General features: G+C 42.1%; 1 protein-coding gene across 3 annotated transcripts in view; it reads left to right on the top strand.

Annotated features, from left to right (window-relative positions):
• Positions 1-2512: 2512 nt before the first annotated feature.
• The window catches only part of SMOC2 (SPARC related modular calcium binding 2), a 139852-nt gene continuing 120225 nt past the window's right edge, over positions 2513-22139 (top strand). Inside the window, exon 1 of one of the 3 annotated variants that reach the window (XM_085055393.1) lies at positions 2513-3117. In XM_085055393.1, the coding sequence (XP_084911519.1) occupies positions 3043-3117 (75 nt within the window). In that variant the 5' untranslated portion in view covers positions 2513-3042. The remainder of the gene's footprint in view (positions 3118-22139) is intronic. The other 2 variants (XM_085055392.1, XM_085055394.1) reach the window with 2 other exon arrangements.

Raw genomic sequence — 22139 nt, forward strand, 5'->3', positions numbered from 1 at the left:
GGACACAGTCCTGGTGTTAGGTAGCAAATGATTCCAACACGACTCAGAACGTGTCTAGTTGGCAGGCTGAGGGCTGAGCTCAGGATAAACCCAACACTGAGAAACTACAAGTAATGTAAAACAAAATTTCCCTTTAGTGGCATCTATGCAGATGGGATAGCTCACAATGTGTTGTTGTGAATGGACCTATGAATCTTTCTGGAAAGCTGTCTCCTTTATAAATGGGAGATTAACATCTGTAAGGAATATTGATGTGATTCTCTCAAAATCCTTCCCTGGCGATAGCAAAGAAAAACTTTTCCTTTTTATAGCCCCTGTTTAATCAGACTGGAACTTCTTGGAGGCAGGTATGCTTCTTGTCACATAGTGCTGGAAGTTCTGTCTGTTAAAATCACTCTGTCTTTTATATTATACAATACTACTTTCAGTTGCTTAAACCTTGCTAGGTTTTTTATCACTTGGTCTCATATTTTCATCTAAAAAATACCTACTTCAGGCTGAAATATCTTCTGGGGTGAGAGGGACAAAGAAAGGGAAAAAGAAATTTTAAGTGGCACTGTCAAATTTCTTTTGAGAAAAAAAAAGCTGGGGAAATGGCATTGGAGAAAATAGTAGTGTATATTTTGGCAAATCATCTTTATTTTGAAACCATAATGTCAACAGTTTCTGGATTCTAAACTTGCATTTTTGCAGAATTTTGGCTATTGTCAAATTTGTGGAAATCCACTCACATTTGACTAAGTTATAAACCCTCAAAAACCTGCAGTTTGTTTTTATTAGACCTATTTCTCATAAATTCTGAGCATGCATTTTTTTCTGCAATGTCTAATCCAAACTGCTGTGTCATTTAGCATGTCCTGACAGACAAACCAAGTGCAAAGGGACTGTCAGCTCTGAACTACCTCTGCCCAGCTGCATGCCAGCAGTGTACAGGGGACACTGAAATGAAGGCGAAGATGAGGGGTTAGCAAGATACAAAGAGCACAGCAAAAGAGAAGGGAAAGCAGTCATGGGCTTGTGATGAAGGGGACATGGACCTAAACTGGGAAACAGACTGGGATGGACTGGAGGACATGGAAGAGGACTGGAAAGATGGAGAAAATGGGACTTTGCACATGTGGTGAATTACTTTGAAGTATGAAAGAGGCTAGTCATGGTCACAAGAAAAAAACTCTTTCTGTCTCTGACAGTGATGTCAGCATTGCCAAGTTTCACCCGGCTGAGATGAATGGGATATGAAGCCCAGGCTGGCAAAATGCACTGCAGTGCCTAGTGCAGCATGTGGCAACTTGCTGTCGCTTTGAGGGATGGTGCTAGTTTGAGACCAACAGAGGTCTGGTGCAGTGAAGGGCCTCAAACATACTCTAGCCTGGGCAATAACATATGAGAACTTTATTTTCTTTTCCCCATTTAAAAAGCCCAGAAGATACTACAGGCCATTCACACACATGCGAGCAAATACTTTGTTGATCATTGCATTGTACAAAACAAAACTTTTTGAAGAAGGGACTTTCCAAATTCCTGTGATGGTGAGTGCCCATTGAGACCTGGTGATGCTGCCACAGCCAGTTTGTGGGCTGCATCCACTGAACATTGAAGGATCTGGAGAAGTCAGCAGTAGGTGTCTCGAGTAGGGCACCCAAATCTGTCTGTAACTAATGCCTAGTTTTCTCCCCCCTTGGTTCACCATGCATGCAGCTACTGCTCTAGAGAGCATGCTCTATCCTGAGCCCCTCACTGAGCCATGTGTGACAAGCCTACAAGGATGTCGCTTCTGAATGCTTGAAGGAATTGTCATTTGTGTACTGGGAGTGTGCCACTTTGCAGCCTTCCTAAAGCCCTTTTGTGTCCTCTCCCACAAATATGCACACACGGAGAATAAAGCAAGCCCGGATAGCTTCAGCGTCCCTGGTAGTACCACTTAACCGTGGGGATCTCTGCAGGCTAGCAGTGAGCTGCGGGTCCCCGGGGAGGAGCAGGGGACTCCAGTGACAAAATTGTAGTGAAAGGGTTTCTTTCAGGCAGCAGGAACGAGGAGATCCTTCACAGTAAGGAAATATTAACATACTTCTATTTGGGTCCTAAGAGAAGAGCGAGGAAAGTGCAAAACTCTGGGGTGGAAGGTTTCACCTGGCTTTAACTACACTCATAGTGGCTTTTGCCCCAGCCAGAAACTTGGATGCCACGGGGCTGCTCCTGCTCCGTGCAGTGCCCGGTGGGCAGCCTGGGCATGGCAGGGGCACTCCGGGAGGAGGTCCGGGCTCACCGGGGCGGGGGTCAGGACCACCTCCCCCGCCTGCCAGGGGCTGCCGGTGTTTGTACATGTTGATTTAGTATGAGGCGGGGGGTGGGGGAGGAATAAACCCTGCGGGGGAAGCAAGCGGCGTCCCCCCGGGAGCACCGGGGAGGGTTAATCGGCGAGGATCTGTGGGTCTGGGAGGAGAAAGCGGAGGCCGGGCTGGGGAGGGGGCAGGATAAGAGGAAAAGGGGCAGAGCGGCTCGGTGAAGTCGCACACCGCCAGCCTCCGTAGCCGCGGCGGTGCCTTCCCGCGTGCTCCCGGTGGTAGTGGTGCTGCTAGGACCTCCCTCGCCGCCCCAGTCGTTTCCTCCCGCTTCCCCTGCCACAGAGGAGTCAGGGCTGGAAGGGACAGAAAGGGACCCCAGGGCTAAGGCAGCAGCCCGCCCGAGGCGGAGGCAGGCGCGGCGCCCCGGGGGAGGCGGCGGCGTCCGGCAGATTCCCCCGGCAGTGGGAGGGCTCCGGGAGAGGAGAGGCTGGGAAGCATCTCCGAGCCAGGGCTGACTCCCGAGGAGCGAGGGAGGGACACAGAGGGAGAAACTGCCTCCTCTCAGCTATACAGGCATCCCCAAAATTTAAGAACTGGGGTGGGGAAAAAGGAAACTGAAGACCTGGGCTGGGAGCTCCCAGCCGGAGCGATTGAAAAGGAGCCAAAGCGGGCGTCAGGGGGTCAGCGACATCCCAAGGAGCGACATCCCGTCCTCCGCTACCCGCAGCCGCTGCGTGCCCGCCGCCGCCGCCTCAGGATGTGGGTGCCGCTGCTGCTGCTGCTGCCGGAGCTGCTGCCCGCCGTGCCGGCACAGAAGCTCTCCGCCCTCACGGTAAGGCCGCCCCGCCGCTGGCGCCGAGCGCCCGCCGCGCCGGTCCCGGGCGCACCTGAGCGGAGCGGAGCGGGGCGGAGCGGCCCCGGGCGGCGAGGGGCTCCTGCGGCTGCCGGGCCGAGCTGAGCCCCGCTCCGGGTGGTGCTCGGAGCCCCGGCAGGGAGGGAGCTCCGCCGCGGCTCGCCCGGGGAGCAGCCGGCACCGCCGCTCCGCCGAGCGCCTCCGGGGAGAGCGCGGCCCGCGGCTGCGAAGTGCAAGTTTACTGCGGGTCCCCGCAGAGCTTCGGTCCAGCGTTAATGTCCGTGTTAATGCTTTCATTTGCCCGGGGAGGAATAATGCTGCACTGAGGTCTGCTTTTGAGCAGGCTCGGGCTGACCGATTTTACTTTATTTTAATTATAAAGCGACATGAAACAAGCCTGTCTGGCTATTCCAGGCTCCCTGATGCTATACATGGAAGTCTGCGTAGAGACGGGTGAGCCAATTCATTAGGCTTACTGAATAAGCCATAACCACTTTTCTAGCCAAGACCTGAGGTTTGCAGCTAATAGCTCAGTTCAGTCTTCTTGTGGAGCTTGCAGTGTTTGCAAAGCTATAATTAATGCAATCTGTAGAAATAAAAACATTTTCCTTAAATGTGTTTTTAAACAAGTGCTTGAGTAAACATAATGGGCAGCGACTACCTCTTTCAAGCTGTTTTTAAGTGTTTTGGTGAAGGCTGTGCACTTAGGGTTTATTATGGTAAAGTTACAGGCAAAGTGAAATAGACCCTATTTTTCCATGTCTTTCAGAAAATTGCTGTAAAGTACTGAGAGTTGGGTTTTTCCTTTTTTTTTCTTTTTCCTTTATTTTTCCCCCCTCTTTTGAGTAAGGTGCTATAGGGACAGGTCAAGGAGAAATGGCAGTTGGGGATGGCTGAGCTGTTCATACCTGAAATTCTTCAGAAACAGTTTTACCTTCTTGTCTAAGCTTGGCTCCTTTTTTTTTTTTTCCTTTTTTTTCCCCTCTTAAATGATCTGTAGATTAGAAGCTGCTAATTGAAAACCTTAAAGGAATGAGTTTGCTCTATGCATTTTATTGTGTGTGCCATTTTAAAGTGCGGGACAGATAAAGCCAAGTGATTCTCACATTTTACTTTTTAAGACCCTCATTTGAAGCACCCTTAGATTGTCAGGTGATATATAATGTTCTAGTTAACAGATTAACATTACAATTTACTTTCAAGTTCACTTTCACTAATGCATAAACATAATTTACAAGATAATACATGTAATATTCTTCTGTACATAAAAAGATTTCTGAATATTGGTGTGGAAGTAAACTCGAAATGTTACCAAAACTTAGTTTGTCCAGTTGTAAAATAGGAATGATTGTGACTGTTATATTATCTTGAAATGATACATAACCCAAATGATGTCAGAGCCTTTTAAAATATGTATATAAATCACTGCAGAATATACTTTTCATTCAGTGGGGGGCTTGTCTGCCTCACAAAAGGGAAGAAAAATCTGGCCAAAGGTACTTCAGCAAACTCTTTAAAAATTAAATGTCATAGACTCATGCAGCTGTTTTTGACTTCACTGTTACCTGTGTGATGCCTGAAGTCACTCTGTTCTTTCTTTCATCAATTCAGAGTGTGCATTACTCATTTCTGTACCTTGTAGTAGTGTGCATCTTTATGAATCATGACCAGAAAAGTCAATCCTGGCGGAATTCCCACCCTCTGCCTCAGCTACCAAAAAGGTAATGGTTTTGAAGACTTCAAGCTATCAGGCTGAAATAAACTTGAGCATTTTGGAAGGCGTAGCTAGCCTTGTTAGTAGAGGACTGTAGGTAGTGAGCCCATGCTAGTTTTTCTGCTGCCTGTTCTCTTCTTACAGAAATGGCTCACCCATTCAAATACTACACTACATTGGAGAGCCTTCCCTAAAACGAGTAATGGACAGGCAGACATCCCTAGAATGAAAGAAATCACACACACACACTGATGCACACATACTTTCTACATCTTCCCAAAAGTCTAAACTTTGAGTGAGGCAGGTTTATTTCTACTATTTCTCTACTTACCTATTTAAACAACAGTAAAAAAGCAGTGCAATTATAGCAACAAATACCGTAGCACTTAATAATTTTTTACTCCTGTAGTAATTTTGCTTATAGCTCACTGTATAACCGCCTTCCACATGTACCTTTCTCAAATATTCATGGATAGTATCTACATAATTATAAGGAACAACACACCAGGACTGTGTAGAAAGACCAAGAAGATGTATGACTTTTTTTTTTTCACCTGCTGTGCCACTGTGTGATGACTGAGAATGGCCATTCTTTTCTACACATCAGATGGAGATTTTATTCTTGTTTGTGGTTTGAAGAATAATAGAAAAAGGCTGAATTTTTTATAAATAATGAGAGCAGAAGCCACGGGAACAGGGCATGTTTCACTGTGGATCTGAGTTTTGTAAAAACTACGGGATGATTATGGAGAGGGAATGCACATCCCTGATGACAATACCGGTGACAGTGCACACTGCTCCAGGTATACTCAACTTGCCAGGTGGTGGCAATATCAGGGGCGCAGTCTCCTTGAGTGCAGCAGTAAATCTGACATAAGATGTACCTTAGCAAGACACGATAATAAAATTAAAGTTCCCTCTAGCAAAAGCAGCTCTACAGTTTTCCAGAAGGTAACTACATCGATCAGACATTTTTCCCTTGCCTGGGTTCAAAGCAAAAAACTTTGTGTGATGGCTTGGCAGGGTGGGAGGATATCAGCATCTGTCTTTCAGTTTTTCATCTGTATAAACAGATCTTTGGGATGTTTAACTTTATGTTCTCACCAGCTCCAGGAACCAAATCAAGGATCACTTCCAGAAAAGACTTTTGGCAATTTACAGAGCTGTTTTCCCATGTAATTAGCGATAATATTTTTGCATTTCACTTGGGCAGAAATACCCACAATAACCACCCATGTCTATAGTCCAGGTGAATATGTGATTTTCAGATGCTGGAATCGCTGCCTACTCTGAATTGCTCTAGAGTAGGCAGCAGGCAGCAGGCAGTTGCATCAGTCTGTCCAGGGTCTGGTCCCCTGGACCTCATGGCTATCTCTAAAATGAATGTGAGTGTTGTAATCTGTCCCTCTCCACCCGAATTGTGGACCCACACAGAACTTACTTGACTCCCTCACTATGTGCCAGAATAGAGAAGGAACATGAGAGTTGGGCTGATGAATGCCTGAATCTTTATTGGGGAGCCATGATGTGCACCAGAGTCAAAGAATTTCAGTGTTTCTGTGTGTTCACTGGCTTAGAGATAACCCAAAGTTTCTTTGAGTTTGTACCAATCTTGGCTTCTTGTCATCGAAAATTACTCTTCGCTAAAGTTGCTCTTGGACTCTCATCTCCTGAGTAGGACCATATTGCAATAATAGATAAAGTGAAGGGAAATGTAATATTCCAGTTATTAATAGCTAACTGAGCCATAGGGATGCATGCAGGAGGAGAATGTTCTTTAGTATTTTATTTATTGTTATTTCAAATGAACAAACATTGGCAACAGAACAATGGCCTTCATTATGGAAAGGTAGGCTGAGAGCTTGTCTCATAAAAACCCAGGAGATCTGAAGGGACTGTAGCCAGTTTGGCTGCTCCTGTTTTTTTCTCTCCTTGTGTCAAATACTAATGCAAAACTTTCTAATACTAATGTAACACTGCAATTCTTGTAACACATTGTTGGAACATTTTTGCAATGCTGTATTTTTATTCTGCTCTGTGAGATGAACCCATTCTTTCTGGATATATGAAACTAAGGAGATCTGAGCCTTATTGACTTCTTGTATTAGTGAAATTGGCATATCTTGAGGATATAGGTACTTCTGTTTTGAAACACAGTGCTTTGAGGAAAGCTCATTTTGTTCCTCGAATAAGCTTATGATCACTGCACTTACCAACACACTTTGCCATTGTTTATGCTGCATTTATGAAGCCATCAACTTAGCTTTTATCTTGGTTGCAGTGTTGTGTGTGTGGATGTACTTCTACAAACAATAGGATACAAGTGTTTCTTATTTTAAAATCTTGATGACTTGCAACATACCACAAACTATTTATTCTTTCAAAGCCTTGCTGAACCATGTGTTTTTCTTAATACAATCAATAGATCTCACAAAGGAAGAAAGTTTGCTTGAAATCACTTCTTGAAATGAACACCTCTGCCTGTTAATAGTTTCTTTCATCAGCAGCTGAATATTTTGGGGAACAATTGTTCTCTTTTTTCTCCCTTGGCACATGCTTTGTGAGTATTCAATAGCATTTACTGTGCTGGACGGCTTCCACAACACTGACCAATATAAGATGGACCACTAAGGTAGTTCAGTGAAGGGAAGCTAAGCACAATCAAAGCGTTCCAAGTTAAGGACCCGTTTGGATGGCGCCTGCAAACCAAAACATTTGGAAAAGTTACTTTAATTGTGACTGAAAAACCAAGACCATAAATAAAACTGTAAGTGGCTCCAGATCCTAACAACATTGTTACTGCAAATGGGCATTGGTACAACTAAGGGTACATCAGCTCTGAAAATAAAACACTTTCAACAATGCTTCCTTGCAATAAACTCTCAAGACACTTCTTACGAAAGAAACAATACCAAAACCTGTGGGAGTTGCTATTGAAAGTGTCAGCAAACTTTTGATCAGGGTTCAGAAGTAATTTGGTGCATGCAGCCAACATAAACTGTATGTTACAATGTGAAAGACCTTAAAGAAGATAACAGGTTGACTGCACACCCGTAAGATTTTTAAACCTAGAATTGAAGAGTAGAAATGAATGTGAGTGGGGAGGAACGAGCAGGACAGAAGAAACAAAAAGAAGTAGATCATGCATATTGTGGCCAGTTTGATGCTGTCATCGGTCCCCTGTTGCCTATTGCATACCTCGAGGAACAGCTGTGTGTATTTCTTGACAGTGGGCAAACATCAAGGTTTAGTTCATTTTGAAAAGCTTCCAAAGGTTTAGCTGCTATCCAAAACCTATCTGAACCCTGTTGGTCTGGAAACCAGGCTACGGATCTTTTCAAGATCTGGCTTGCTCGCGACTTTGCTCATGTTTCCATTTCTTCAGCCAGACCAGCCTCACCACAGGCGCAGCCATTTTCATGGTATTTTGGTACTTCATTTCCTGTCAGGCCTGAGACCAGGAAGTGCAGAGGCGCCTGAAAATTAAAAACTGAGTAAGAAAGAGTTGGAATCAAAGACCTATTTTTGAACAGCAATGAAGGTCTGAGTTTGGTTCAGGAGTGACATTTTTTATCTGTACAAATTCACACATTCTTGGGCAATCTGCAGAGTGAATGGGGGTTACATCTTGCAAAGGACTCGGGGATTTCCAAAAGTTTTGCTTTTGCTTTACAGTCAAAACCCAAATACATCTTAATTTTCTGGTTAATTCAGTATTTTGTTGTGAGGTAGATTTTTAATGAGTTGACATGATAGATTCATGATAAAGACCGTTTCCCAGTGAAAATTTGGAATGCTTTCTTCCATATTAATATAGTCAAGTAGTTTTTGACTGTGTGAATACTGCCTCCTCTACTGTCTTCTACAAAAAAATTCTGGTGATGCCAGTCATTCGGTCTCAATGGCCCAGTGTATTTTCACAGGATATGCTTCTGTTGACATTTCTTTATCCATTGCTGGTCATTAATTGCTAATCGCTGCCTTAATATTATCTACAGTGGCAGATAAAACACTTTCCAGTGCAACACTGGGGGTGAACCTGAAAAGAGGAAGTGCTTCAGAAAAAAATTACAATATGCAAATCTTACACAGAATTATTTATGCCAAAAGAAAAGGAGGGATAACGAGATGTAACAAGATACTGTCCATAAGCAAATTAACTAAGCAGAGGAGAGAAGGTATGGCATAAATACCTGCATTTTTTTCCTGCAAGTTTTTAATCTTTGCCTAGCTGCCCGATGTACATAGGGAATTGGTTGGAATTACAGCCATTGTTGTAGTGCAGTGGTGTGCATGGGATACAAGGATACAGACTCCAGCTGTGGAGAAGTGAAAGCTACCTAGAAGTATATGGACTAGTTTTCAGATTGGTGTGATAACACTCAGTATCAGAGGGTTTCTTAATATGATTTTTCCAAATTTTCACTGGTCATCAAGCAGCAAAGTTATTGCAGTGTCACATTTTACCACAGAACATGTAAAGTAAGTTTGTGTGTCAGTCTTCCAAATGGAAATTTTAGCCAGTCCTTGCAGAAGAAATCACTTTGATGAGTTAGTAACTGCCCTTCAGTGAATTTTTTTCCCCTCTCTAATTTGCTGCCTTTTAAAAATGACCACTAAGTGTTTAATCAGCTGTTGAAAATCCAAGCTAATAGAGAATACAACCTAGAATTCTTGTCAGGATGGAAAGAGAAAACATTTCCTGAAGGCGATCCTTTCCAGCTCTCTCCCTGGCTTGCTCAGTGGGCTGCTAGAAAACTTGCTCAAGAATGTTTACCTCATACCTATCCAAAACCTAGCTTTTTTTACTTCGTTTACTTTAGGCTTCTTGTTCTGTCATCTTCTGAGTCACTGAGTAAAGATAACTTTTTTCTTTTGTGTTTCCTTGAATTTGTTTTGAGGATGTAATAATATACTTTCCTGTCTTTTAGGTGTTCATTTTTAAACTCTATACAAATTAGCTGTCATGCTATAAATCTTAGCATCTGTCCTAGAGCACCTAAAGAGTACTTACATGCGAACAAAGAAAAATTCCTTTGCTTTGGAATGCTCTTTAATTCATAGCTGCATTCTGTATTTTGCAGATTTTTAGAATAAAGTTGCTGCCATGAAAGCCCTCCCAGTCTTTTTACTTGAGCTAGATTTATCATGCAATTACTGATATTCTGACTTTTTTTAAGAATTAAAGGAAGGTACTGTCAGTGAGTAAACAGTATAAAAGCTCAGGAGAGATCTGTACATGTTTAGAAATGCAAGTAGTGACAGATAAATAATAATTTCATTGGTAATCAGGATGGACTCACTATGATCCAGGTAGCAAGTTGCAATACAGAGAAAACCTGCAGGCATTGTGGATGTCAGGGTGGGAAGGCAATGCCTCAGTTCCATTATCTTTCTCTTGCTCTTATCTGGAGTAAAGTGGAGGAATGGTTAAGTCTGACTCAAAGTCTGCCATTGAGTCTCATTACTACTTTAAAGGAGGGTGAGAAGAGAGGGTGACATTTTAAGAGAGTACATGCAAACCTTTTAAACCATATTTTAACTGTAACATGTCTACTTGTGAAGAAATGCTGTTCAATCAGATCATGTGTCCTGAAGTATCACAGAATACAAAGTGTGGGACCTGCTTGGGAGCTAAATCATGCCATCTAGAGAATTGCTTCTCAAAGCTTTTTCTTTGCTAGATGCTAGTCTGCACAGTGGCATATTTATACAAATGCTAGAATCTAGGGTTTGGGGCTCTTGTTTTGAGAATACAAGGTAGAAGTACGGCATTGACAGAATATCAGCAAGATGGTGCAAAACTAAAATGTGAGAATCTCTTCTCAGTGAGGCTAAGACATTTGTGCCGTGCTGGTTTCAATGCACTTGTCTTCAAACTGAATTTCTATGGGAATCCAGACATACTGGGCTCCTCTTTGGGAATGTGGGGTGGAATGGTCTTGAAAGGAGAGTTACTAATGGTCTTGAAAGGAGAGTTACTATTAGCAGCAGGAGGACACGTTGAACACAGCTTACAGATGATCTCTGGTTCAGTTGTCTCAGTTTATTTGTCTTCATCCATGTAGGTGAAAAATTATTAAATGCATTTAGTCACTGTTTTAATCAGTTCTCATTCACTTTAGCATCCATATTGCTGCCACTCAGTGCACACAAAGGGGTGTCAGTGAAGCTGACCCAGGCTCTGTAAAGTTATATTTGTCAATGCTGTGATCACTGTGTGCCACATTTATTTACCAATAGTGCTGTATAACACTGCTTAAGTCCAGAGAGCAGTTGTCATGTGGGCTCATGGGCCTTCTGCAGTGAAAAAATCACTGTAGCAAATGTCAGTTTTTAAAGTAAAAATTTCTACCAAAGAAATGAAATCAAGTAAGTGAAACCTGGTCCTGAAATTAATATGCTACAACAGACTCGAGGGTAGCACATATTGGAAAGATACCTTTGTCCCCACAAGAGGGTGCAGAAATGAAAAAGATTGGCAGCATAGAAACTAAATTAGGCTTTGAGTGAACCATAGGTTTATTTGTTTAGTAAATTATCTCTGGTGTGTCAGATGGCTTATTTTTGGAAGACAGCCATCAAAGGCTTAAGTGACGCAAAATAAAAAATAGAGATGGGGGGGCGGTCTGCACACAGATTTTTGTCCATTTTTCCCCGTCCATTCCGTTGCAAATACAGAGCGGTGGCATCCCTGGCGCAGCGTCCTCGGGGACAGGGAGGTCACCTCTCTTCTTCCATGGCACTTGAGGGATCTGCCACGGGAGGGAGAGCAAGAGCAGCGCGGTCTGCCCCGTCTCCTCTGGGAAGGGCTGAAAGGACGGGAAGCCCTTGTTTCCCTCCCCAGCGGCTTTAGTCTGGAGAGAAAGAGGGGAACAGCTGGGCACATTGATTTTCCAGCGCTTGCCACTCTGTTGCACATCAGATGGGCACTCAAGTGGGAAAAATCTCAAATGCAAAAAAGTCTTGACACAAACTATTGAAAGGTAGGAAAGAGTTATGTTAAAAAAAGAGTGTCTCTAATGACATGGCATGGATTGACATTGTTTAACCATTAGCATTCATGAGAGCTCAGGGCAGACTGGTGCGGACAAGAGGGAATATATGGCCTTAACATATGAGATGCTCTTGGCTGTGAGACATGAGGAGGAGTTCAGTCTGCAGAAAGCATAGGGCATATTAATTTCATTGCATATATCTGTACTGTTTCTTTTTGCAGCATTTATTACATAAATTCTGGTGAGCAAGACAAAACAAAGTGGACAACTTATTTTTCACACTGTATTTAATGGGATTGTATTTCAGACTGTGTCCTCCTGGGAAGGCAGTTTCCAAGCATGTCAAATTTTTGATAGATTTCAGCCTAAGTGGATTTAGTTGCAAATCTGAACTTTGAACAGGAGGCTTTATCTTTCCATCATGTTTTCTCCTTGAAAAGGTTCATAAATTACATTTCTGAGAGAAAGGGAAAGATTTTTTTTTAAAATAAGTGTTCATTTGGTAAATTGCTCTTCTGTTTAAGTTTCCCTTTTCCAGGTGCTGAATGACTCCCAGAGCAAGAGTTCTGACATTGCTTGATAATGGACTTCCATTAATTTACAATAAAATTACAAGGCAATATTCATGCATGGGTAATTGATTTCACTCTGAAGGGAGAATGGCAAAAAGCAGACCCCAAATGTCTACTTGTCTGTAACTAGTGCAGCAATTTTCTTCACTGCAAAATGGGTATCAAGTACTGCTCTTATGAAGTGTCAGTGTTTATGTTCATTAGATTCAAGACCAGGAGAGATGTATGACAATAAGAGAGTCGGAGTATTTCCTACTAGATGGCAAAGCCAGATCTGACACCAAGACTAAATGGCTGATAGCGATTAATTTTTGCATCTTTGCGTCTGGTGACAGAGTCACTGAAGCTCAGTAGACATAGCACTGCTGGTTTGATGGAGTGCCTGATGAGATAATCACAGGATCCCAATATGTGTAGTGTTGAGGTGACAGCAAAGAAAAGAGCTAGCTGAAACACTGCTGGCAGGAGTGAGCCCAGAGGACCTGGAAACTGGCATCATTCAGACTCATAGTCGTGACTGGGCTCTCTCTAGCTGCTGCAGATTTCTCTCCAATATTCTCCTTCCCCATCCAGTTGATCTTTCCTTAGTACCTCTTCAGTGTTTCCATGCCTTTTTTGTGTATAGATTGCAAGCTCTTTGTGTTTGTACAATGTTTTGGGCAAAAGAGGCTCATTCCTGGTTGGCCTTCTTGGTCTGCCATAATTTTCAAGTTCAGTAATAAATAAGAATAAATTTTGAATGACACCTTCTTGCAGGTGAGACTGAACACAAACAATAGAAGATGTACAAATAGCAGAGTTCAACAGGCAGTTGTGGACAGAGTCTGGTTCTTGACTCCCTGTACAAATTACCCAAGCTGGTTATTTTGTACAGACATCCCTATATGTGCATTTATATGTATATACACACACAAAAATACATATATTTGATTGTACTCTGCCTTTTGTAAAGAATTGGAGCAATCAATTTAACACTATAGGAAGTGATCAGCAAAATTGTCTATTCCCTGGTCTTGTCATGCTGCTGGCCAAAGGATTCTGCACAGTGTAGAGGGCCAAGTGTCATCTGCTTGGTATTTCCTGACTTGTGAGAGCTTAGTGTTTCAACCTTATCATTGCCCTAAAGCTGAGGTTCTCAGGCTGTGGTATGTGTTTCCTTTCATGGTGCAAAACTCTTTCTCTCCTAAAGAAAAAGAGTCTTGAATCAATGCAGCCTGGCCTTTCCTACAAAGAATAACGTGAATGTTTGGATTCCTCTTCCTATTTTGCATGTAGGTCAGATGGGGGTGGAAGCTTCTCTATGCACTGTCCTTTCCTGCCTTTCAAAGTAGAAAGGAAGATGGGTCTGGATGCAGATGCTTCCATCCTGTTAGTGCAGACCAAAGAGCTGACAGCTGTTCTTGCTGCTCCATTCACCACCTCTGGAGTATACTCGTTTTTTCTATAGCAGCAGCACCAACCTGGTCCAGAGGTTTCCTTGACAAACTCAGAGAGGTGTCAGGCATTATCAAGAAGCACAGAACTTCTTCCTATAGGCTTCCTGGGGCTTCAAAATGTTGGATCCATCAACTGCAATAAATTCACTAGATTGCCATCTCCTGAGACTACCTATGTCAGTCATATGTGTATGCAGGGGTGCACTGTATACATTCCCATGTAAAGCTTTAATTCCTTTTGTTTTCCAGCAATGATTGGAAAACCCCCACAAAAGCTTAAAGTTCCCTTGGGGTTAATAACCAGAATGTCAGATATTTTTCCCCTAAAGTTTATATAATTCAATCTGACTGCTTTGATCTGCTATTTTTTTGTTTGTGTGTTTTAGTCTAGGGAAATGATGCATAGGAGCCTAGTGTTAGTTTTCATTTGACAAAATTTCTAAGTTGTTAGGTTTTGACTGTGTTGGAAGTGCTACAGGGCAGCTGTGTTTGTTAGTTGATGAATTTGTGTTATCTAAAGACTGAAAAGAACAAATAGAATACCATCTCCCTTCAAATCTCAGATCAAATCACTTCAGGAAGTGCCTCAGGCAATATTTGGGTTTTTTTGTAACTCTCTTGATTATCATCCTAAACAATGAGAGAATAAAGTTTTTACTGCCTTCATTGCTTATTATGACAAGAGAAATCAAAAGGTCACACAGTATCTTTCCTTGTTACAGAAGTAAATGATTTCTTTAAAACTGCTATCCTGAGTCTTCTCAACACACCTGGGGGTGAGGAAACTCCCAAGTGAGGTTCATTTTACAACTGTGTCAGGAAATCTCACTCAGTTAATGCAAGTAAGAAGCAACCAGAAGTGTCCAATGAAATTATAAGGTTACAAATAGGACTAATCACATGTAAAAACTCACTGTTTCCACCTGACAGCAATTAAAGCTATGTCAGAGATGCAATGAAATTCCCTCCAGGGATCTTCATAAAATTGAGATAAACATTAAAAAGAGTGTGCATGATGGATGAAAAAGTTTGAAAGGAATGACAAGTCTATCAAAGCTGAAGGGGGTCACAGTTCATACTCTGCAGCTCTTTTGTGGTATGCAGGATGTCTCTCAGGAAGAGCCCTGCAGCTATCTTCTGTCAACAACAGCAAAGCAGGTGTGCAGGTGTGCCTGAGAGAGGCAGGACTACATGCTTTCTCTTTCTAATACCTGACCTTTTTTTGCTTGAATAAAGGTCAGCATCTTTTAAAACATTATGAGTTTTTTTTTTTTTATTTTTTAATGCTTCTGTTTTTACTAGAAAACTGCTCAGTGGAGTGAGATTTAGAAGCCGTTGTCAAAGTATAATTGGAGCTGATTACTTAATTTCCTTTCATTCGTTGTGGCTGTGAAAGGGCCTGAGGGCTGCATGTGTCATATACACACATTCTGTGTCCTATGTTGATTAAAAAGTGGTGTGATGTGTGCCAGGTGTCTGCAAGGGAGTTCAAATGGTGAAGTAGCATAGGCGAGGGGAAGTGTGATGATTTTCTCCACTAGTACACTCTTCTAAAAGATCAGAAATCATTCTGCTTCACCATGCTTCAGTCCTTCCTATTAAAGAGGGATGTCACATCTGCAGCTTCTGCCCTGGCCCTCTGGAATATCAGTTTGCTTCTGTACACCCCTGTGTGACTTGGAGAGCAGAAATGCCTGAGACAGGCACTCAGCTGAAGTGGAGATCTCTGATCGTATCATGTGTATTGTGGATACAGGAGCTGCAGGTTCAGCTGTGCCTGGATCCCAGAGGGTTTGCATAATAGCAATTCTAATATTCCACAGTCTTTATAATGGGTGTGTCCAACCTGCTCCATAGCATCCTGGTGAGTCCACTGGGAGTTTGGCCAAGGTGAAGTGGGACATGTATCTGTCCTCTTGAGTCTGGAACATGGGAAACTATGTGTTTCCCTCATAAGGTCAGGAGTGTGCAGAGGAGCTTGGAGGTAGTTGAAGTGCCTGAAACTGATACTGTCAATGGGCATGTTTGGATATGAAGCCTTGGAGATGTGATAAAATCTGTTGGTCTGTGTGTATCTGGGTGGTGGTGCTGCTCATAACAGAAACATGTTGGCAGCTTTTGGTGCATACAGGTAGAAGTTGATCAAAAGGATACCATTGGGCATATGCTGGGCCTGTAGAGTATAAAATCACCTCTCCCTGCTCTTTATTGCTACTGGATGTTATTTACCTTCTCGAATCAACCCTGTGGTTATGTTTGTCCCTCTTACATGTTGTTGACAAATGCATGTGATTACAGCACCTAACGTTCCACTGAAATAGCCATTAATTTGTGAAATAAAACTAGTTACAATCCTGTTGTTCACTTTTCAGGGCAAATATAGCTCACTGTGGCTAGCACAGGCTTTTCCCATGAGAATTCTTTTTGTGTTTTATAAATAAAGATAAAGTTTGGATGTTATTAAAAACAGTGTCCCAAGATCTGGACGGTGCAGGCCTGGCCAGTCAGGCCTAGGGGGAGGCTTCTGGCCGACCAATCTGGGTGACCTTTGAAAACTCTATATATACGATGAAATCAAAACAATAAAGGTCTTTCCTTCTTGCCACTGAGAACTGGTTCTTCTTTACTCTGCTAGCAGCTCAACAGCGACAGCTCACTCTCATAACAGGGGGTTGATAAATCCCAATATACACCACAGCTGTTATTATAAGACTATCCGTCCTTTTTTTTTTCCTGTGAAAATGATAGTTTGATCTTTGTGGCAAAGGCTCAATCTGTTCTAAGACACAGCCATTTTTAAACAACTGCTCTATGGAGGCTCCAAAGACTGTTCTGGGAGCCAGAGATTGGCTGATAGATACCTGAGCATGGTGGAAGCACTGGCTCAGTTGAAATAGAAGTGAGCACAACCTGTAAGACACAGTAATTAAAGTCAACAGAATGGAGAGCTGTGCTCATGCCAAAAATGTGTGAAGAAAAAAGCTCGAGTCTCAGAATTTTTTATGGTTTTTTTCCCCTCAAAACCAGTATGTTTGTTTCAAAATAGAATGGGTTATAAATAACATGCACAGATTTTTATAAAATTCTTTTCTTGCAAGCAACCTGTAAGCCAACCTCTAAATGATTCATATTATCTCAGTTATATTGACTATCTGCACATACAATACATTAGAGCTAAGGCTGTGTATGGGTATGGTTCATCAACGCAATCATTAAGAAAAGCTCATGAAACTGGGAGTCCTTAAATACCTGTAATTCATTCTGACTGCTTTATCTGGGCAAGCCCATTCAGTGTGCATTGGTTTCACAATACACTTTTTCCAAGCTCATGCCTCTCAGTCAGTCCTGCTGTCCCCCATGGCCTGTAATTGTACCTGAGCTTGACTGCAGTATATCAGGTGAGGTTCCTGCTGCTTACCTGCTGCTTCCTGAGTTGAGAACCTCACATGTTTTCCAGAAGTGCCTGCGCATTGTGTTAGAACTGCAGATTGCATATGAAAACATGGAAAGTGGGGATTTGTGTTTTCAACAGACAGCCTGACATCTCAGCAACTGCGTGATGCATGAAACAAGTCCATGCTGCTATTTCAGTTCATGTGGCCAGTGCTCCCTCGTGTCCATTAACCTGAAGCTGTGAATGATGCTATGGAAAGAAGGGCTGGTCTTTGAGTGTTCAGGTCACTCACATTGTGGTAGCACATCGATCAAGATTTTAAACTTTTTCGAGCCTAGAGATCTCTGCTGCTTTCTGTTTTGCCATCTTAAAGAGATGTTGACTATCTGCTGTCTCTCAGATAAGCTTTTTTCTTCATTGCATTTTTCATGCCAAAGGTGAACATTGTTGCACTATTGCTGTTTAATTTTCCATATTGCATTGGGATCAGTGTCTTGGGAATCCATTTAACTGTTAAGGTGTTCAAATAAACTGAACTTGAATTGAACACTTGGCACATTTAGCCTGGTGGACTGTGAATCCAGATGTTACCCTTCCTTTGCTCGTCACCTAATAAAATACATACCCAGTACTCTGTTACCCTGGGGATAATTTATCAGCTGCACTCAACTTCATTATGGGCACTTCCCTTACTCTGTGGAGAGTGGCTGATCTGTCTGGTGAAGTGCAGTCCCTCCATATGTAGTAGGTTGTTTGGGAATTTTTCTGGGGACCTCCTCCTCTTAGAAAATATCTGGTAGGGATTGGTAGGTAATCCTGATGTCCTGGTGAAGGCCAAATTGGTGACAGTGTGCCTATAATGCCACTCAGAACCAGAGAAGACAAGCTGGTTCAAAAAAATTTTGGCAAGTATTTCTGCTTTCCTATTGTGCAGTCCTAGGTGGCTGGCAGATTACTGCTGTGTTTCTGATTAATGGCTGAGTCTAAGAACAGCCTCACACGTGAAGCACAGTTGCAGTTGCCCAGTTGTTGCTGTTTGCCATCATCTCTGTAGTTCTTCAGGAGACAGTGGAAACCAAATTGGTAAAAAGGATGGCTTCCTCATCTACCCGGAGAGCATTTGAGAAAAGCCAAAAATTATATCAGCTATAGCATGGGCTGAAAAATAGGGAGAGAAGAATCATACATATACAAAGATAGACGTATCTATTTTTAAAGGATCAAAAAAGAAAAGCACAAAAGAAGAATGTTTTAATCAGTATCATATACAATATAGCCATCTAACTCCAGGCAGCCTAGAGAAAATGCTCTCCTCTTGCCCCAGTCCTGTACATGCATGTACTGACTCCTTTTTTTGGTCTTTTTGTTTTCTTTAACTAATTTCCTTTTTTTATGGATAGATGACTTTTCCTTCTCTGAGTTTTAAAAAAAGCTGCTGCCAATAACAAAGCATGTGAAATCTCTGATAGCTAATCTGATTATCTGAATGCCTGAATGTTTTCTCTCATGATGAGAATTATGTAAGCAAAACTAGAAGTGATTAAAAACTACATTAGCATAAAGAGAGAAAGAACAAGAAATTTGGTCCTCTGAGAGGGGGACCAAAACAAAATTATTATTTTCTAATAAGTTTTATTAAAGGCAATTTGCCTATGAAATGTTGCATTTTTAGAGAAAACATTTCTTAACAAATAGCTCTTCTGTTTGAAAGTTTTCTAGAAACTTGGTGGATTTTATTGAAATTCTGTGTTTAAAATGTTGGTGTTCTTAAGGAGATGGAGAAGCAGTCCAGAGATGTGTAGTAATGCAAAAGAGTTTTTTTTTCCTAAGAGAGCTGACAGATTACAAAAATACAGGAAATCTAGCAATTTTTAAGTAGAAGGGTTTTAATTGGAAGGAACTTCAAGCAGCTGCAGTATTTCATGCTCAGTGTAATGTGGATGCAACTACAGGCTACTATAATTATAGTTTTGTATCAGTAACAGGATACCTGCTAAACAGGAGTTAATACAGTTTTAAAAGTTTTGTGAACTGATCTACTTCTTTGAATCTTTTCTCACCTGAAAGGTATTCTGCAAAATTAGTAAATTCTGCAGCTTCTCTGACTTTGATTCTTGTTAGCAGTCACACCATTTTCCTTTAATATTGAAGGCAATATATAAATATACACCCTTGCTTCTTTTTTTGCAAATTTCTTCTTTTGATAAGTTCCTCTACCATTTTTAATATGAGAATATCCATTTCTGATGAAAAATTTGAAGCATATCATAGATGTGGCTCATTTAAAAGCCAGCCTTTGTTCAGAAATACCATAGCTTTAACACAGGGTAGCAAAACTGTCCAAGAATTTTTCAAATTTTTTAGAATATTTTTCAGCCTTGAAACATCATATAAAATCAGGTTTTATTCGGGAAACACTTGAAGGCATAGCAAATACTGGTTCATTGTCATGCCATGCAGGAGAATCTCATAGGCTCATCCGAAGTATGGGACAAATGGACATTTGAGTTATGAATTACTATTGACAAGAGACTGAGATAAGACAGGTCAAGTTGTTGGTTGTTAGTTTTGCTAAATTTGTTTCTGACCTGGCATATTAAAATGTTCACAGACAGCTGCAGATTTATCCCTGCACAAACAGGGAAAAAAAGTCCTTATGTAACTATTACCAAAGCCAAACTCTTATAAAATAACACTGTTTATTTTATTATCACAGTTTTTTCTTTCTGTTTTGTAATCACACTCTTCTTTGCATGGCAGATACAATTGTCTATAGAAGTATAAAGATGTGATTTTGGAGATGTCTCCAAAGATCCATTTTTGAAAAATCCCAAGCTATTTAATTTATGTATTTTTAGAGGTATCTTTGGTGTTATATAGCAAATTGCTGTTTCATTCTGCAACTTCCTTTACATTTATATCACTTGTATGATCTTAGTGTCACAGTGACCTTACCCATATCAAAGTCTTTAGTATCATAGTAGTCCAGCTGTTTTCTCCAATTACCCTAATTACCCGATGTCAAAATATCCCTATAACCCAGTCTAAACACATTTGAGTCCAACAAATTAGCACATGTAAGGCTTTTTTCTCATATTATCCAATTAAAAATGAATTCCCCTTCCTCGGTCCAAAGAAAATCATTACACATTCCTCTCAGGGGACCAATTCCTTTTTACTTGAAACACTTCAACTGCCTCTTAATATGGTAAAAAATGTAATGTAAAAGGCAAGAAGCCTACATTAGAGTGCCAGGCGCTGTGAGGAGCAGGGAGTGGGAGCAGTGGGGGCTCCCTGTGGGCAGGCCGAGCTGTCCCATTCCCCAGCCAGGAGCAGGCAGCCGTGGGGGCCTGGGGCAGCCCCAGCCCCTGGCATCAAACACCCCCCTGGGCATGGGCTGCTGCTAAGGTGGAAAGTCACCTATAGTTTGGCATAAGGGCCTGGATGAGCAGAGCCCGTGGTGAAGATGGAATGTGGCAGGAGCAGTGGATCAGGCAGAGGCCAAGCAGCAAGGTTTTAGCTGGAAAGGAGGTGCCATGGGTGGGAACAAGCCCCAGCTGGGTTGTTGCCTCTCCATCATGGCATGGGAGCCTCTCTGCAGGGACACCAGGGAAGAGGGGCTGCCAGTGGGCTGTGCTGTCTCTCCATTGATCCTGATTCTGAGCTCAGACAGCCAAACCTTTTTGAAGGGCATGGTCTCAGGACCTGTGCGTGGGGATCCAACACCATATGTAAGTGCTAATGATCAGAATGTACCCTGAGAAATCTGCACAGTCTGTGAAGTAATTGTTCTGATGAAAAATCCTAGCAACCAGGTTTTTGATGTGGGAAAAGTGACAGAAACCAACCTAAGGCAGGCACAGGCCAAGCTGTTGTTTCCAGTTTTGCAGGACAGAAACAGGATTGGTTGGTGGCTGCATAAGCACCCCAGTAAATCAACTCTGCATTCTAGCTGATGTTGAGTAACATTGTACCTTGTATAACACAGATTTTATAGCTTTAATTGCTATGAAATACACAGGCAATAGAGACAATTAACCTCTGGTTTGGTCATATATGCTGTGCTGAAGTTGCTTTGCTATTTGTGAGTGAAGACTTTTCCCTTGGAGAAGGAGAATTCGAAGAAGTTAGCCCAGTACAAAACCTAAGGGCCTCATCATACCCCAAAGTCATGAAAAGACTAAACAGAGAATTCATGTAGGTAAAGTTTCCCCATCCGCAGTCTCCTCAGGTGTGAGTAGCAAGCTATTACAGGAAATGAATATCACTGTCCATGTTGGTGTCCCTGCTTTCCACACCCTATAAACTGAGAAGTGCATGTAAACCTTGTGGAAGCATGGTTAGGCTGCCAGAGACAGAAGCTGCAGAGGGTCATGTCTGTGTCCATGTGCACTCCTGCATGCATGTGCACGAGGGAAGGAAGCAGCACAGGTGCTTTATAACTATTTCCCCTCTGCACAGAAAAGTATTGATCAAACACTCCTGGTTGTAGGAGACCTCACAGCTCAGTGTAACTCTTACCATGGCACAGTGCCTGGGCTGCTGTGGCTTTCAGAGTCGCACAACAGGGAGTAAACATCCACCTACATCAGCGCTAATGTGGCAGTACAGCTCCTCACCAGGCAGGGCAGGGCTGCCCAGAGATTACTGTTCTTGTAGTCACATACATCTTCCACTGTTTTCAAATTTCAGAAGAATAAACTGAATAAGCAAGTTGCAGGTAACTAACAGACATGTGGCTTGCCTCCAAATGTTCAGACTAGAAATGCCTTGGTGAAATCAGTTTCTGTTATATTGCAAGGTCTGGTCAAAAATAGTTCTGGACTGCAAGAACTGATCTCATGTTGATGAAAGATCAAATTTCATGCCTTGTATTTGCAGTTATGA

Source organism: Lichenostomus cassidix, chromosome 3 (assembly GCF_008360975.1).
Source record: "Lichenostomus cassidix isolate B80296 chromosome 3, HeHo_3.0, whole genome shotgun sequence".
NCBI classification, from domain to species: Eukaryota; Metazoa; Chordata; class Aves; order Passeriformes; family Meliphagidae; genus Lichenostomus; species Lichenostomus cassidix.